Source organism: Engystomops pustulosus, chromosome 9, assembly GCF_040894005.1.
Source record: "Engystomops pustulosus chromosome 9, aEngPut4.maternal, whole genome shotgun sequence".
NCBI classification, from domain to species: Eukaryota; Metazoa; Chordata; class Amphibia; order Anura; family Leptodactylidae; genus Engystomops; species Engystomops pustulosus.
The window spans coordinates 111,232,384-111,251,605 of NC_092419.1; the positions used below are offsets into that span (position 1 = coordinate 111,232,384).

Consider the following 19,222-nt stretch of genomic DNA (forward strand, 5'->3'; position numbering starts at 1 on the left):
GGAGACCCCCCTGTGATATGTGTGATTGGTATAAATAGGGGTGCAGGATGCCCCCTCTCCCCATCACTACATATAGTCTGGTGTATGGCAGTGCTGGAGACCCCCCTGTGATATGTGTGATTGGTATAAATAGGGGTGCAGGATGCCCCCTCTCCCCATCACTACATATAGTCTGGTGTATGGCAGTGCTGGAGACCCCCCTGTGATATGTGTGATTGGTATATATAGGGGTGCAGGATGCCCCCTCTCCCCATCACTACATATAGTCTGGTGTATGGCAGTGCTGGAGACCCCCCTGTGATATGTGTGATTGGTATATATAGGGGTGCAGGATGCCCCCTCTCCCCATCACTACATATAGTCTGGTGTATGGCAGTGCTGGAGACCCCCCTGTGATGTGTGTGATTGGTATAAATAGGGGTGCAGGATGCCCCCTCTCCCCATCACTACATATAGTCTGGTGTATGGCAGTGCAGGAGACCCCCCTGTGATATGTGTGATTGGTATAAATAGGGGTGCAGGATGCCCCCTCTCCCCATAACTACATATAGTCTGGTGTATGGCAGTGCTGGAGACCCCCCTGTGATATGTGTGATTGGTATATATAGGGGTGCAGGATGCCCCCTCTCCCCATCACTACATATAGTCTGGTGTATGGCAGTGCTGGAGACCCCCCTGTGATATGTGTGATTGGTATAAATAGGGGTGCAGGATGCCCCCTCTCCCCATCACTACATATAGTCTGGTGTATGGCAGTGCTGGAGACCCCCCTGTGATATGTGTGATTGGTATATATAGGGGTGCAGGATGCCCCCTCTCCCCATCACTACATATAGTCTGGTGTATGGCAGTGCTGGAGACCCCCCTGTGATATGTGTGATTGGTATATATAGGGGTGCAGGATGCCCCCTCTCCCCATCACTACATATAGTCTGGTGTATGGCAGTGCTGGAGACCCCCCTGTGATATGTGTGATTGGTATAAATAGGGGTGCAGGATGCCCCCTCTCCCCATCACTACATATAGTCTGGTGTATGGCAGTGCTGGAGACCCCCCTGTGATATGTGTGATTGGTATATATAGGGGTGCAGGATGCCCCCTCTCCCCATCACTACATATAGTCTGGTGTATGGCAGTGCTGGAGACCCCCCTGTGATATGTGTGATTGGTATAAATAGGGGTGCAGGATGCCCCCTCTCCCCATCACTACATATAGTCTGGTGTATGGCAGTGCTGGAGACCCCCCTGTGATATGTGTGATTGGTATATATAGGGGTGCAGGATGCCCCCTCTCCCCATCACTACATATAGTCTGGTGTATGGCAGTGCTGGAGACCCCCCTGTGATATGTGTGATTGGTATAAATAGGGGTGCAGGATGCCCCCTCTCCCCATCACTACATATAGTCTGGTGTATGGCAGTGCTGGAGACCCCCTTGTGATGTGTGTGATTGGTATATATAGGGGTGCAGGATGCCCCCTCCCCATCACTACATATAGTCTGGTGTATGGCAGTGCTGGAGACCCCCCTGTGATATGTGTGATTGGTATAAATAGGGGTGCAGGATGCCCCCTCTCCCCATCACTACATATAGTCTGGTGTATGGCAGTGCTGGAGACCCCCCTGTGATATGTGTGATTGGTATAAATAGGGGTGCAGGATGCCCCCTCTCCCCATCACTACATATAGTCTGGTGTATGGCAGTGCTGGAGACCCCCCTGTGATATGTGTGATTGGTATATATAGGGGTGCAGGATGCCCCCTCTCCCCATCACTACATATAGTCTGGTGTATGGCAGTGCTGGAGACCCCCCTGTGATATGTGTGATTGGTATATATAGGGGTGCAGGATGCCCCCTCTCCCCATCACTACATATAGTCTGGTGTATGGCAGTGCTGGAGACCCCCCTGTGATGTGTGTGATTGGTATAAATAGGGGTGCAGGATGCCCCCTCTCCCCATCACTACATATAGTCTGGTGTATGGCAGTGCAGGAGACCCCCCTGTGATATGTGTGATTGGTATAAATAGGGGTGCAGGATGCCCCCTCTCCCCATCACTACATATAGTCTGGTGTATGGCAGTGCTGGAGACCCCCTGTGATATGTGTGATTGGTATATATAGGGGTGCAGGATGCCCCCTCTCCCCATCACTACATATAGTCTGGTGTATGGCAGTGCTGGAGACCCCCCTGTGATATGTGTGATTGGTATATATAGGGGTGCAGGATGCCCCCTCTCCCCATAACTACATATAGTCTGGTGTATGGCAGTGCTGGAGACCCCCCTGTGATATGTGTGATTGGTATATATAGGGGTGCAGGATGCCCCCTCTCCCCATCACTACATATAGTCTGGTGTATGGCAGTGCTGGAGACCCCCCTGTGATATGTGTGATTGGTATATATAGGGGTGCAGGATGCCCCCTCTCCCCATCACTACATATAGTCTGGTGTATGGCAGTGCTGGAGACCCCCCTGTGATATGTGTGATTGGTATAAATAGGGGTGCAGGATGCCCCCTCTCCCCATCACTACATATAGTCTGGTGTATGGCAGTGCTGGAGACCCCCCTGTGATATGTGTGATTGGTATATATAGGGGTGCAGGATGCCCCCTCTCCCCATCACTACATATAGTCTGGTGTATGGCAGTGCTGGAGACCCCCCTGTGATATGTGTGATTGGTATATATAGGGGTGCAGGATGCCCCCTCTCCCCATCACTACATATAGTCTGGTGTATGGCAGTGCTGGAGACCCCCCTGTGATATGTGTGATTGGTATAAATAGGGGTGCAGGATGCCCCCTCTCCCCATCACTACATATAGTCTGGTGTATGGCAGTGCTGGAGACCCCCCTGTGATATGTGTGATTGGTATATATAGGGGTGCAGGATGCCCCCTCTCCCCATAACTACATATAGTCTGGTGTATGGCAGTGCTGGAGACCCCCCTTGTGATATGTGTGATTGGTATATATAGGGGTGCAGGATGCCCCCTCCCCATCACTACATATAGTCTGGTGTATGGCAGTGCTGGAGACCCCCCTGTGATATGTGTGATTGGTATAAATAGGGGTGCAGGATGCCCCCTCTCCCCATCACTACATATAGTCTGGTGTATGGCAGTGCTGGAGACCCCCCTGTGATATGTGTGATTGGTATATATAGGGGTGCAGGATGCCCCCTCTCCCCATCACTACATATAGTCTGGTGTATGGCAGTGCTGGAGACCCCCCTGTGATATGTGTGATTGGTATATATAGGGGTGCAGGATGCCCCCTCTCCCCATCACTACATATAGTCTGGTGTATGGCAGTGCTGGAGACCCCCCTGTGATATGTGTGATTGGTATAAATAGGGGTGCAGGATGCCCCCTCTCCCCATCACTACATATAGTCTGGTGTATGGCAGTGCTGGAGACCCCCCTGTGATATGTGTGATTGGTATATATAGGGGTGCAGGATGCCCCCTCTCCCCATCACTACATATAGTCTGGTGTATGGCAGTGCTGGAGACCCCCCTGTGATATGTGTGATTGGTATAAATAGGGGTGCAGGATGCCCCCTCTCCCCATCACTACATATAGTCTGGTGTATGGCAGTGCTGGAGACCCCCCTGTGATATGTGTGATTGGTATATATAGGGGTGCAGGATGCCCCCTCTCCCCATCACTACATATAGTCTGGTGTATGGCAGTGCTGGAGACCCCCCTGTGATATGTGTGATTGGTATAAATAGGGGTGCAGGATGCCCCCTCTCCCCATCACTACATATAGTCTGGTGTATGGCAGTGCTGGAGACCCCCCTGTGATATGTGTGATTGGTATATATAGGGGTGCAGGATGCCCCCTCCCCATCACTACATATAGTCTGGTGTATGGCAGTGCTGGAGACCCCCCTGTGATATGTGTGATTGGTATATATAGGGGTGCAGGATGCCCCCTCCCCATCACTACATATAGTCTGGTGTATGGCGGTGCTGGAGACCCCCTTGTGATGTGTGTGATTGGTATATATAGGGGTGCAGGATGCCCCCTCCCCATCACTACATATAGTCTGGTGTATGGCAGTGCTGGAGACCCCCCTGTGATATGTGTGATTGGTATATATAGGGGTGCAGGATGCCCCCCTCCCCATCACTACATATAGTCTGGTGTATGGCAGTGCTGGAGACCCCCCTGTGATATGTGTGATTGGTATAAATAGGGGTGCAGGATGCCCCCTCTCCCCATCACTACATATAGTCTGGTGTATGGCAGTGCTGGAGACCCCCCTGTGATATGTGTGATTGGTATAAATAGGGGTGCAGGATGCCCCCTCTCCCCATCACTACATATAGTCTGGTGTATGGCAGTGCTGGAGACCCCCCTGTGATATGTGTGATTGGTATATATAGGGGTGCAGGATGCCCCCTCCCCATCACTACATATAGTCTGGTGTATGGCAGTGCTGGAGACCCCCCTGTGATATGTGTGATTGGTATATATAGGGGTGCAGGATGCCCCCTCTCCCCATCACTACATATAGTCTGGTGTATGGCAGTGCTGGAGACCCCCCTGTGATATGTGTGATTGGTATATATAGGGGTGCAGGATGCCCCCTCTCCCCATCACTACATATAGTCTGGTGTATGGCAGTGCTGGAGACCCCCCTGTGATATGTGTGATTGGTATAAATAGGGGTGCAGGATGCCCCCTCTCCCCATCACTACATATAGTCTGGTGTATGGCAGTGCTGGAGACCCCCCTGTGATATGTGTGATTGGTATATATAGGGGTGCAGGATGCCCCCTCCCCATCACTACATATAGTCTGGTGTATGGCAGTGCTGGAGACCCCCCTGTGATATGTGTGATTGGTATATATAGGGGTGCAGGATGCCCCCTCTCCCCATCACTACATATAGTCTGGTGTATGGCAGTGCTGGAGACCCCCCTGTGATATGTGTGATTGGTATATATAGGGGTGCAGGATGCCCCCTCTCCCCATCACTACATATAGTCTGGTGTATGGCAGTGCTGGAGACCCCCCTGTGATATGTGTGATTGGTATAAATAGGGGAGCAGGATGCCCCCTCTCCCCATCACTACATATAGTCTGGTTGTTGGTTTCGGTAGCAGATCTGCCCCGTCACATACCTCTCCCGGCCCTGTCTATATAAGGGCTGCTTTCTGCTCCTCCGCCTGACGCTGTGACCCGGGAACACATCATGTTTACACACGTAAACAAAACCTCCATTACTTACATGGGCCCGGAGCGATGTGCTGCGGCTGCTGCAGAGTATTTACCGTCACGTCCGGGCTTTGTAAGGACGCGGGGGCTGGGTGACGCACATCGCCATGTGCCCCCAGACCTAAGCTGTGATGATGGGTCTCCTATATGGTAACCATGATTATACAGGAACCAGTGCAGGTTATGTGGGGCTGGGGGGTCCCTCTCCTACAGATACCAGACTCTCTCCTGTCCACGTTGCTATGTCTGAATGGTGATGCCCCTTTAAGGGTCTCCCATGATGAGTGAAATCTGTGCGTATTCTTCTCTTTCCTCAACCCCTCTCTTGTATTTGTGATGTAGTACCAGCACAGGCCACACACTGCTCCATGTCGCTATTCCATGTTAAATGGTCCTTCCTCCTATACAGTTACATCTAGGACCCCCGTGGCTGGATGTGCTGGTGGGTTGTACTGCTCTTGTGTTGTGGAGATGCCGGCTCCTATCTATAGGTCTGCACAGTTGTGGTATTGTTATGGGGGCTGTGATGAGTAGTGACTTGCTATCGGGGGCAGTATAGTTTACATGGTTTCAACTTGGCCCATGCTGTTGGCTGGTCCGGGCTCAATGGCCCGTTCTGTTGTAGCCATGGCCCGTGCTGTTGGGAGGGTGTGGGACACCATGGCCCGTGCTGTTGGGAGGGTGTGGGACACCATGGCCCGTGCTGTTGGGAGGGTGTGGGACACCATGGCCCGTGCTGTTGGGAGGGTGTGGGACACCATGGCCCGTGCTGTTGGGAGGGTGTGGGACACCATGGCCCGTGCTGTTGGGAGGGTGTGGGACACCATGCCCCGTGCTGTTGGTTGGGTGTAGGACACCATGGCCCGTGCTGTTGGGAGGGTGTGGGACACCATGGCCCGTGCTGTTGGGAGGGTGTGGGACACCATGGCCCGTGCTGTTGGGAGGGTGTGGGACGCCATGGCCCGTGCTGTTGGGAGGGTGTGGGACACCATGGCCCGTGCTGTTGGGAGGGTGTGGGACACCATGGCCCGTGCTGTTGGGAGGGTGTGGGACACCATGGCCCGTGCTGTTGGGAGGGTGTGGGACGCCATGGCCTGTGCTGTTGGGAGGGTGTGGGACACCATGGCCCGTGCTGTTGGGAGGGTGTGGGACACCATGGCCCCTGCTGTTGGGAGGGTGTGGGACACCATGGCCCCTGCTGTTGGGTAGGTCAGTGGGCGCCATGGCCCGTGCTGTTGGGTGGTTTTGGGGGGGGGGGCATGGCCCGTGCTGTTGGGTGGTTTTGGGGGGGCGCCATGGCCCGTGCTGTTGGGTGGTTTTGGGGGGGCGCCATGGCCCGTGCTGTTGGGTGGTTTTGGGGGGGCGCCATGGCCCGTGCTGTTGGGTGGTTTTGGGGGGGCGCCAAGGCCCGTGCTGTTGGGTGGTTTTGGGGGGGCGCCATGGCCCGTGCTGTTGGGTGGTTTTGGGGGGGGGGGGCGCCATGGCCCGTGCTGTTGGGTGGTTTTGGGGGGGGGCGCCATGGACCGTGCTGTTGGGTGGTTTTGGGGGGGGCGCCATGGCCCGTGCTGTTGGGTGGATTTGGGGGGGGGGCGCCATGGCCCGTGCTGTTGGGTGGTTTTGGGGGGGGGGGCGCCATGGACCGTGCTGTTGGGTGGTTTTGGGGGGGGCGCCATGGCCCGTGCTGTTGGGTGGATTTGGGGGGGGGCGCCATGGCCCGTGCTGTTGGGTGGTTTTGGGGGGGCGCCATGGCCGTGCTGTTGGGTGGTTTTGGGGGGGGGGGCGCCATGGACCGTGCTGTTGGGTGGTTTTGGGGGGGGCGCCATGGCCCGTGCTGTTGGGTGGATTTGGGGGGGGGGCGCCATGGCCCGTGCTGTCGGGGGCGCTGTGACCACCACTCCTTGATCCTTCCTCTTAGGTGGCTGCTTCCTGATGCCACACAATAAATCATTTGCCTCTCGCTGTTAGTTCTGCTCTGAAGTGCGATACTCTGTAGGAGAGTCCTGAAGCACCGGGACATCCACACGAGACGCTCTGGACATCTCCCAGCCGCCCATCCTCAGCTCAATGTTTTCTTAGAGGAATTCTTCAGTGTGAGCAAAGTGAGATGTGACAAGTGTGGATGTGGAGAGTCGCTGATCCGCTCTCCGGAGGATCCACATAATGTCTGGGATCTGCTCATGGGAGGAGAAGCCCCTCATATGGAGCCTCATCAGCAGCCCCATCATCTCTGTCCCATCTCATGGACCTCTGGGGTCGTCCTCCGCCATAATATGTGAGATAATGGACAATACTTGTAATAATGACTTCCCCCCCCCTCCTCCGAAGGGTTAAAGATCTGTAATTGTGGACAAGGACCAATGTACTTTAATTATTTTGACCATCATGAAGCATCAAGGTCTAGGGGCTCAATGCAGGGTCATGTGACGATGAAAATCTGTCATTATTAACTGATTCTGCAGATGTGCGATCCCATCCCTAACACTTCCCTCTTCATCTGCTTCTTTCCATCAGCTGCTATCAACCTGGCGAAGCTCAAGCTGTTCAGACATTATTACGTGATGGTAAGTAGGAGCAAGAAGACGGACATAATACTGCCTCTTATGTACAGGAATATAACTACTATAATACCGCCCCCTATGTACAAGAATATAACTACTATAATACTGCCCCCTATGTACAGGAATATAACTACTAAAATACTGCCCCCTATGTACAAGAATATAACTACTATAATACTGCCCCCTATGTACAGGGATATAACTACTATAATACTGCCCCCTATGTACAAGAATATAACTACTATAATACCGCCCCCTATGTACAGGAATATAACTACTATAATACTGCCCCCTATGTACAGGAATATAACTACTATAATACTGCCCCCTATGTACAAGAATATAACTACTATAATACTGCCCCCTATGTACAAGAATATAACTACTATAATACTGCCCCCTATGTACAGGAATATAACTACTATAATACTGCCCCCTATGTACAGGAATATAACTACTATAATACTGCCCCCTATGTACAGGAATATAACTACTATAATACCGCCCCCTATGTACAAGAATATAACTACTATAATACTGCTCCCTATGTACAGGAATATAACTACTATAATACTGCCCCCTATGTACAGGAATATAACTACTATAATACTGCCCCCTATGTACAAGAATATAACTACTATAATACTGCCCCCTATGTACAAGAATATAACTACTATAATACTGCCCCCTATGTACAGGAATATAACTACTATAATACTGCCCCCTATGTACAAGAATATAACTACTATATTCTACTATATATAACTTATATAACTACTATAATACTGCCCCCTATGTACAAGACTATAACTACTATAATACTGCCCCCTATGTACAGGAATATAACTACTATAATACTGCCCCCTATGTACAGGAATATAACTGCTATAATACTGCACCCTATGTACAGGAATATAACTACTATAATACTGCCCCCTATGTACAGGAATATAACTACTATAATACTGCCCACTATGTACAGGAATATGACTACTATAATACTGCCCCCTATGTACAGGAATATAACTACTATAATACTGCCCTATGTACAGGAATATAACTACTATAATACTGCCCCCTATGTACAAGAATATAACTACTATAATACTGCCCCCTATGTACAGGGATATAACTACTATAATACTGCCTCCTATGTACAGGAATATAACTACTATAATACTGCCCCCTATGTACAAGAATATAACTACTATAATACTGCCCCCTATGTACAGGGATATAACTACTATAATACTGCCTCCTATGTACAGGGATATAACTACTATAATACTGCCCCCTATGTACAAGAATATAACTACTATAATACTGCCCCCTATGTACAAGAATATAACTACTATAATACTGCCCCCTATGTACAGGAATATAACTACTATAATACTGCCCCCTATGTACAAGAATATAACTACTATAATACTGCCCCCTATGTACAGGAATATAACTACTATAATACTGCCCCCTATGTACAGGAATATAACTACTATAATACTGCCCCCTATGTACAAGAATATAACTACTATAATACTGCCCCCTATGTACAGGAATATAACTACTATAATACTGCCCCCTATGTACAGGAATATAACTACTATAATACTGCCCCCTATGTACAGGGATATAACTACTATAATACTGCCTCCTATGTACAGGAATATAACTACTATAATACTGCCCCCTATGTACAAGAATATAACTACTATAATACTGCCCCCTATGTACAAGAATATAACTACTATAATACTGCCCCCTATGTACAGGGATATAACTACTATAATACTGCCTCCTATGTACAGGAATATAACTACTATAATACTGCCCCCTATGTACAAGAATATAACTACTATAATACTGCCCCCTATGTACAAGAATATAACTACTATAATACTGCCCCCTATGTACAGGAATATAACTACTATAATACTGCCCCCTATGTACGGGAATATAACTACTATAATACTGCCCCCTATGTACAAGAATATAACTACTATAATACTGCCCCTATGTACAGGGATATAACTACTATAATACTGCCCCCTATGTACAGGGATATAACTACTATAATACTGCCCCCTATGTACAAGAATATAACTACTATAATACTGCCCCCTATGTACAAGAATATAACTACTATAATACTGCCCCCTATGTACAAGAATATAACTACTATAATACTGCCCCCTATGTACAGGAATATAACTACTATAATACTGCCCCCTATGTACAAGAATATAACTACTATAATACTGCCCCCTATGTACAGGAATATAACTACTATAATACTGCCCCCTATGTACAAGAATATAACTACTATAATACTGCCCCTATGTACAGGGATATAACTACTATAATACTGCCCCCTATGTACAGGGATATAACTACTATAATACTGCCCCCTATGTACAAGAATATAACTACTATAATACTGCCCCCTATGTACAAGAATATAACTACTATAATACTGCCCCCTATGTACAAGAATATAACTACTATAATACTGCCCCCTATGTACAGGAATATAACTACTATAATACTGCCCCCTATGTACAGGAATATAACTACTATAATACTGCCCCCTATGTACAAGAATATAACTACTATAATACTGCCCCCTATGTACAAGAATATAACTACTATAATACTGCCCCCTATGTACAAGAATATAACTACTATAATACTGCCCCCTATGTACAGGAATATAACTACTATAATACTGCCCCCTATGTACAAGAATATAACTACTATAATACTGCCCCCTATGTACAGGAATATAACTACTATAATACTGCCCCCTATGTACAAGAATATAACTACTATAATACTGCCCCCTATGTACAGGAATATAACTACTATAATACTGCCCCCTATGTACAAGAATATAACTACTATAATACTGCCCCTATGTACAGGGATATAACTACTATAATACTGCCCCCTATGTACAGGGATATAACTACTATAATACTGCCCCCTATGTACAAGAATATAACTACTATAATACTGCCCCCTATGTACAAGAATATAACTACTATAATACTGCCCCCTATGTACAGGAATATAACTACTATAATACTGCCCCCTATGTACAAGAATATAACTACTATAATACTGCCCCCTATGTACAGGAATATAACTACTATAATACTGCCCCCTATGTACAAGAATATAACTACTATAATACTGCCCCTATGTACAGGGATATAACTACTATAATACTGCCCCCTATGTACAGGGATATAACTACTATAATACTGCCCCCTATGTACAAGAATATAACTACTATAATACTGCCCCCTATGTACAAGAATATAACTACTATAATACTGCCCCCTATGTACAGGAATATAACTACTATAATACTGCCCCCTATGTACAAGAATATAACTACTATAATACTGCCCCCTATGTACAGGAATATAACTACTATAATACTGCCCCCTATGTACAAGAATATAACTACTATAATACTGCCCCCTATGTACAGGAATATAACTACTATAATACTGCCCCCTATGTACAAGAATATAACTACTATAATACTGCCCCTATGTACAGGGATATAACTACTATAATACTGCCCCCTATGTACAGGGATATAACTACTATAATACTGCCCCCTATGTACAAGAATATAACTACTATAATACTGCCCCCTATGTACAAGAATATAACTACTATAATACTGCCCCCTATGTACAGGAATATAACTACTATAATACTGCCCCCTATGTACAAGAATATAACTACTATAATACTGCCCCCTATGTACAGGAATATAACTACTATAATACTGCCCCCTATGTACAAGAATATAACTACTATAATACTGCCCCTATGTACAGGGATATAACTACTATAATACTGCCCCCTATGTACAGGGATATAACTACTATAATACTGCCCCCTATGTACAAGAATATAACTACTATAATACTGCCCCCTATGTACAAGAATATAACTACTATAATACTGCCCCCTATGTACAGGAATATAACTACTATAATACTGCCCCCTATGTACAAGAATATAACTACTATAATACTGCCCCCTATGTACAGGAATATAACTACTATAATACTGCCCCCTATGTACAGGAATATAACTACTATAACTATGGTACAGATGTAGGTTATCCTGCAGTGTTGCGGTGCTTCTGTATGTCAGGCAGGATGGATCGTTGGTGCTGCAGTAATTGCACTCATCTATGGGTCAGGAGGCAGCGGGTGCTGGTGATGCAGACATAATAACCTGCAGCGCTCCCACAATCTATTAAATTCCTTTCAGTGAGATTAATCCCAGATCCGCAGCCTCTCGGAGATGCCGCGCTGCTGGGGTGGGGCACGGGCTCAGCGCTGCAGGAGGGATACAAAAAGCCTCTTATGTGGCCCAATTTCTCCCATTTCTCTCTGTAGATTGTCTGCTTTATCTACTTCACGAGGATCATTGCCTTCCTTATCAAGTTGGCCGTCCCCTTCCAGTGGAAATGGATGTACCAGGTGGGTTCCCCCATGTTCTGTTCAGATCCAGCGTTGGATTGATTTTCATTGGTTTTATCAACATTTAGATGCAAGACTGTATGTAGGACTGGAGTCGGTGCAGGGGGCGGCGTGTAGGACTGGAGTCGGTGCAGGGGGCGGCGTGTAGGACTGAAATCGGTGCAGGGGGCGGCGTGTAGGACTGGAGTCGGTGCAGGGGGCGGCGTGTAGGACTGGAGTCGGTGCAGGGGGCGGCGTGTAGGACTGGAGTCGGTGCAGGGGGCGGCGTGTAGGACTGGGGTCGGCGCAGGGGGCGGCGTGTAGGACTGGGGTCGGCACTGGGGTCGGCGCAGGGGGCGGCGTGTAGGACTGGGGTCGGCGCAGGGGGCGGCGTGTAGGACTGGGGGCGGCGCAGGGGGCGGCGTGTAGGACTGGGGGCGGCGTGTAGGACTGGGGGCGGCGCAGGGGGCGGCGTGTAGGACTGGGGTCGGCGCAGGGGGCGGCGTGTAGGACTGGGGGCGGCGCAGGGGGCGGCGCGTAGGACTGGGGTCGGCGCAGGGGGCGGCGTGTAGGACTGGGGGCGGCGTGTAGGACTGGGGTCGGCGCAGGGGGCGGCGTGTAGGACTGGGGGCGGCGCAGGGGGCGGCGCGTAGGACTGGGGTCGGCGCAGGGGGCGGCGTGTAGGACTGGTGTCAGTGCAGGGGGCGGCGTGTAGGACTGGGGGCGGCGCGTAGGACTGGGGTCGGCGCAGGGGGCGGCGCGTAGGACTGGGGTCGGCGCAGGGGGCGGCGCGTAGGACTGGGGTCGGCGCAGGGGGCGGCGTGTAGGACTGGGCTGGTCTGCTCCTCAGGTGAGGTGTCTGGGTATAAATCTCTCCCTTCTTCCCCCCCAGCTCCTGGATGAATTGGCCACCTTCGTCTTCTTTGTGCTGACCGGGTACAAGTTCCGTCCGGCGTCTGACAATCCCTACCTGCAGCTTCCCCAGGACGAGGACACGGATGATCTGGAGATGGAGGCGGTGTGAGTAACTATGTACAGACATACTAAACTCTGGGGTTAAGATCGATGAGGGGTGACTAGACGATGGGGCTGGCGATAAGGCGGGACAAGGCCCCTAGGTAGTTGCCCCCTTGTAGTTGCCCCTGCCTCGGTGTCTCGGTGCTATCTCTGATGCCCAGCGCTCTGCTGGACGCATCTCTTCCTGTTTCCAGTGCGCCCCCTGCTGGTGTCAGGCAGGTTGTGCCTGTTACAGCCCGATCAGATGGCAGCATCACAGAGGATGTCAGGAAGAGGCCCCAGTGGTGAAGCAGCAGTGCAGAGTATTTCAGCAGGCTTTACTTGTGGAGCTCCCCCTCCCCCCGGCGGTGTCTGCTTAGTGTCCGGCCGGTCACATGTCCCGGTTTAGGCAGCAGCTTGTTCCTGTTTCTTCTAACATCAAAGCGTCATGTGTGCCTGGCAATGCTCTGCAGATCTGTATACACAACCCCCTGCTCTGCCGGAGCAATGCTCTGCAGCTCTGTATACACAACCCCCTGCTCTGCCGGAGCAATGCTCTGCAGCTCTGTATACACAACCCCCTGCTCTGCCGGAGCAATGCTCTGCAGCTCTGTATACACAACCCCCTGCTCTGCCGGAGCAATGCTCTGCAGCTCTGTATACACAACCCCCTGCTCTGCCGGAGCAATGCTCTGCAGCTCTGTATACACAACCCCCTGCTCTGCCGGAGCAATGCTCTGCAGCTCTGTATACACAACCCCCTGCTCTGCAGCTCTGTATACACAACCCCCTGCTCTGCAAGCAATGCTCTGCAGCTCTGTATACACAACCCCCTGGAGAGATGTGTAATCATTCCTCACACTACTGTGCTCTGTGCTCTCTGCAGCCAGTGTTATGTATTGTCCCTGGAGAGATGTGTAATCATACCTCACACTGCTGTGCTCTGTGCTCTCTGCAGCCAGTGTTATGTATTGTCCCTGGAGAGATGTGTAATCAGACCTCACACTGCTGTGCTCTGTGCTCTCTGCAGCCAGTGTTATGTATTGTCCCTGGAGAGATGTGTAATCAGACCTCACACTGCTGTGCTCTCTGCAGCCAGTGTTATATAGTGTCACTGGAGAGATGTGTAATCAGACCTCACACTGCTGTGCTCTGTGCTCTCTGCAGCCAGTGTTATGTATTGTCCCTGGAGAGATGTGTAATCAGACCTCACACTGCTGTGCTCTGTGCTCTCTGCAGCCAGTGTTATGTATTGTCCCTGGAGCGATGTGTAATCATTCCTCACACTACTGTGCTCTGTGCTCTCTGCAGCCAGTGTTATGTATTGTCCCTGGAGAGATGTGTAATCAGACCTCACACTGCTGTGCTATCTGCAGCCAGTGTAATGTATTGTCCCTGGAGAGATGTGTAATCAGACATCACACTGCTGTGCTCTGTGCTCTCTGCAGCCAGTGTAATGTATTGTCCCTGGAGAGATGTGTAATCAGACCTCACACTGCTGTGCTCTGTGCAGCCAGTGTTATGTATTGTCCCTGGAGAGATGTGTAATCAGACCTCACACTGCTGTGCTCTGTGCTCTCTGCAGCCAGTGTTATGTATTGTCCCTGGAGAGATGTGTAATCAGACCTCACACTGCTGTGCTCTGTGCTCTCTGCCGCCAGTATTATGTATTGTCCCTGGAGAGATGTGTAATCAGACCTTTGTGTATGTTAGTAGCAGCAGGACTGTGACATTTGGATTTATATTCCAGGATTATATTTAGTACACGTGGAGGTGTTCTTGCCTCACACTGCTGTGCTCTGTGCTCTCTGCAGCCAGTGTTATGTATTGTCCCTGGAGAGATGTGTAATCAGACCTTTGTGTATGTTAGTAGCAGCAGGACTGTGACATTTGGATTTATATTCCAGGATTATATTTAGTACACGTGGAGGTGTTCTGGCCTCACACTGCTGTGCTCTGTGCTCTCTGCAGCCAGTGTTATGTATTGTCCCTGGAGAGATGTGTAATCAGACCTTTGTGTATGTTAGTAGCAGCAGGACTGTGACATTTGGATTTATATTCCAGGATTATATTTAGTACACGTGGAGGTGTTCTGGCCTCACACTGCTGTGCTCTGTGCTCTGTGCAGCCAGTGTTATGTAGTGTCCCTGGAGAGATGTGTAATCATACCTCACACTGCTGTGCTCTGTGCTCTCTGCAGCCAGTGTTATGTATTGTCTCTGGAGAGATGTGTAATCAGACCTTTGTGTATGTTAGTAGCAGCAGGACTGTGACTTTTGGATTTATATTCCAGGATTATGTTTAGTACACGTGGAGGTGTTCTGGCCTCACACTGCTGTGCTCTGTGATTCGGTGCTTTATTCAAACTAAAATCTGATGCACACTGTTTCTTGTATTACTGCAGTCAGAGCTAAGAGAAGAGGCTGTGGAGCAGTTTATAGCACAGAGCATTGAGCACAGCAGTGTGAGGACCCAGCCGCAGAGCACTGTGATGGTGCAGCAGCTCTCTATGGACAATGCCTGGTACTGGTTGGGGATTACACCTGCAGCCTGCGCTGATACATTGTAACAGAAGGGTTTGTGATGTCTGTGTTGTGTCTCTGTTTCAGGGTGACGACCACGGGATCCACGGAGGGCATCAAGAAAGTGAAGAAGGTCCAGAACGGTTCGTCGGACCCCCGCTCTGAGTGGGAGATCTCTGCCTGAACGGACAGTCTGAGCCTGGATTTTAATTTATTATTTCCTCCTATGGTACATTGAGAGAAGCGGGTCACCCCCTCCCCCCGCCGCCACATACTCAGCTTACACCCCAAAAACCAGCAGGACACCAGCCCCCGGGGGCAGCAGGGACCATACACGGAAACATGGCGGCTGCTGGGCTGCGGGATCCGCCAATCTTCCTTTGGTTTCTGGACACTTTGTAGGTCAGGAGCGCAGCGCCCCCCACCGCAGCGAGCGGAACTACACCTGTAAATATTATCATTTTTCATTTTGTAGCAAATCTTTACTGTTTATAGAAAGGGGGAATCATAATCTATATATATCAGAGGGGGCGCGCCGAGCCGCGGAGATGGGGCCTCCAGAACCTCGCTGACTCTTTCAGTACTGATCCGGGTAGCCACAGGAAGTCATCACTATCCAGATCACAGACATTCTAGGGATCTCTCCTCAGTGTGACCGTGCGGACTGCAGCCAGCCCGGGGGACATGTGTAATCATCCCTCACACTGCTGTGCTCTGTGCAACCAGTGATGTGCAATGTCCCTGGAGAGATGTGTAATCATACCTCACACTGCTGTGCTCTCTGCAGCCAGTGTTATGTATTGTCCCTGGAGAGATGTGTAATCAGACCTCACACTGCTGTGCTCTGTACTCTCTGCAGCCAGTGCTATGTATTGTCCCTGGAGAGATGTGTAATCATATCTCACACTGCTGTGCTCTTTGCTCTCTGCAGCCAGTGTTGAGTATTTGAAGAATCTACACTCCTGGAATATAGATCCATATTTCACAGTCCTGCTGCTACTAATGACATACACCATTGTCTTATTGTGCATTTCTCCTGGGACAATACACAACACTGGCTGCAGAGAGCACAGAGCACAGCAGTGTGAGGTCTGATTACACATCTCTCCAGGGACAATACATAACACTGGCTGCAGAGAGCACAGAGCACAGCAGTGTGAGGTCTGATTACACATCTCTCCAGGGACAGTACATAACACTGGCTGCAGAGAGCACAGAGCACAGCAGTGTGAGGTATAATTACACGTCTCTCCAGGGACAATACATAACACTGGCTGCAGGGAGCACAGAGCACAGCAGTGTGAGGTATGCTTACACATCTCTCCAGGGACAATACATAACACTGGCTGCAGAGAGCACAGAGCACAGCAGTGTGAGGTCTGATTACACATCTCTCCAGGGACAATACATAACACTGGCTGCAGAGAGCACAGAGCACAGCAGTGTGAGGTCTGATTACACATCTCTCCAGGGACAGTACATAACACTGGCTGCAGAGAGCACAGAGCACAGCAGTGTGAGGTATAATTACACGTCTCTCCAGGGACACTACATAACACTGGCTGCAGAGAGCACAGAGCACAGCAGTGTGAGGTCTGATTACACATCTCTCCATAGACTATACTGATACATTCTCTATTGCTGGGGTGGTAGTAGACATGGTGCGGTGTATCATCATGTATTGGAGGCCATATTACTTGTTACTTGAAATAAGAGGGTGTGGGGAGGATTCTTACCTGCACCCCCTCTGCCCATCCTATATATGAGGAGGGGGTGGGGGCAGCTGCTTCTGACCCTTTCATTGCTGCATGTGACAAATGTTGCCTCCTGCAGTGATTGATACATACGTGGCTGACCTGTAATCTGTCCAGGAGAGTCGGCTGCTGCAGAACTTCTTAGGACATCTATCAGGTCCCAACCACTGCTAGGTCTACACCCTGATGGACTCTATACCTGGAATCTCTGTGATCCCACTCTCCTCCATTTTCACTATTCCTGCTTTCTGTCAGAGAATGGAACCTCTCGGATACACAGACCAGTCTCATTGGTTTCCATTCTATAGTAGCAAGCAGAGGCACTATACACATGTGGACCCCGTGTGTTAGAAAGAGGAAGAACTTTTTGAATAAACTTTATTGACATTGAGCAGGAGATGCTTTCTACAAGAGAAGGTTGTGCTGCATCTGTCAGAGGACCAATGGTTACAAATATTGGGGGCCGCTGGTGGTCTTGGGGTGAAGTGGCTTTGTGGTGTTTTGGTTATGGGGGGTTCAGGTTTTGTTTTCTATATTTTCTAGTTGTTTTTCCCCTCCAGTGCTGAAAGAGTTAATGCACCGGCGATAATCTCCAGTGTTTTCATTGATACATTTCTTTTTGTGAATAAAAATGAAGATTTTTGGCTTTATTAACCAAGGGCCCCTGTTGTACATGTAGCTGCGGACCTCGTGGGGAGCGAGGTGCGGGGTCTCTGTGTGTTACCTTCTATGCAAGTGAAATAAAAGGGGAGCGACAGAAAAGTGACCAATTATTGTTTTGTGGATTCTTTTCATATTATAAGATAACACAACACGTCCAACTGCAACAAAGGTGGCTATACACCAGCTGGGCTAATATGGCTGATAACAGAGAGGAATAGCTTGTATCCCCCCCGTACAGTCTCCTCTCCCCGGGATGTAATGGCTGATCACAGAGAGTAATAGATTGTATCCCCCCTGTACAGTCTCCTCTCCCCGGGATGTAATGGCTGATAACAGAGAGTAATAGATTGTATCCCCCCTGTACAGTCTCCTCTCCCCGGGGTGTAATGGCTGATAACAGAGAGTAATAGATTGTATCCCCCCTGTACAGTCTCCTCTCCCCGGGATGTAATGGCTGATAACAGAGAGTAATAGATTGTATCCCCCTGTACAGTCTCCTCTCCCCGGGATGTAATGGCTGATAACAGAGAGTAATAGATTGTATCCCCTCCTGTACAGTCTCCTCTCCCCGGGATGTAATGGCTGATAACAGAGAGTAATAGATTGTATCCCCCCCCCCTGTACAGTCTCCTCTCCCCGGGATGTAATGGCTGATAACAGAGAGTAATAGATTGTATCCCCCTGTACAGTCTCCTCTCCCCAGGATGTAATGGCTGATAACAGAGAGTAATAGATTGTACCCCCCCCTGTACAGTCTCCTCTCCCCGGGGTGTAATGACTGATAACAGAGAGTAATAGATTGTATCCCCCCCCTGTACAGTCTCCTCTCCCCGGGATGTAATGGCTGATAACAGAGAGTAATAGATTGTATCCCCCTGTACAGTCTCCTCTCCCCAGGATGTAATGGCTGATAACAGAGAGTAATAGATTGTACCCCCCCCCTGTACAGTCTCCTCTCCCCGGGATGTAATGGCTGATAACAGAGAGTAATAGATTGTATCCCCCCCTGT

At 49.3% G+C, this 19,222-nt stretch overlaps 1 protein-coding gene across 1 annotated transcript in view; it reads left to right on the forward strand.

The window, feature by feature from the left end:
• The window catches only part of GPR107 (G protein-coupled receptor 107), a 40,918-nt gene extending 22,603 nt beyond the window's left edge, over nt 1-18,315 (forward strand). Inside the window, exons 15-18 of the mRNA XM_072125738.1 lie at nt 7,744-7,793; nt 12,215-12,298; nt 13,170-13,297; nt 15,883-18,315. Of these exons, the coding sequence (XP_071981839.1) occupies nt 7,744-7,793; nt 12,215-12,298; nt 13,170-13,297; nt 15,883-15,979 (359 nt within the window). The 3' untranslated portion in view covers nt 15,980-18,315. The remainder of the gene's footprint in view (nt 1-7,743; nt 7,794-12,214; nt 12,299-13,169; nt 13,298-15,882) is intronic.
• The last annotated feature ends 907 nt before the right edge of the window (nt 18,316-19,222 follow it).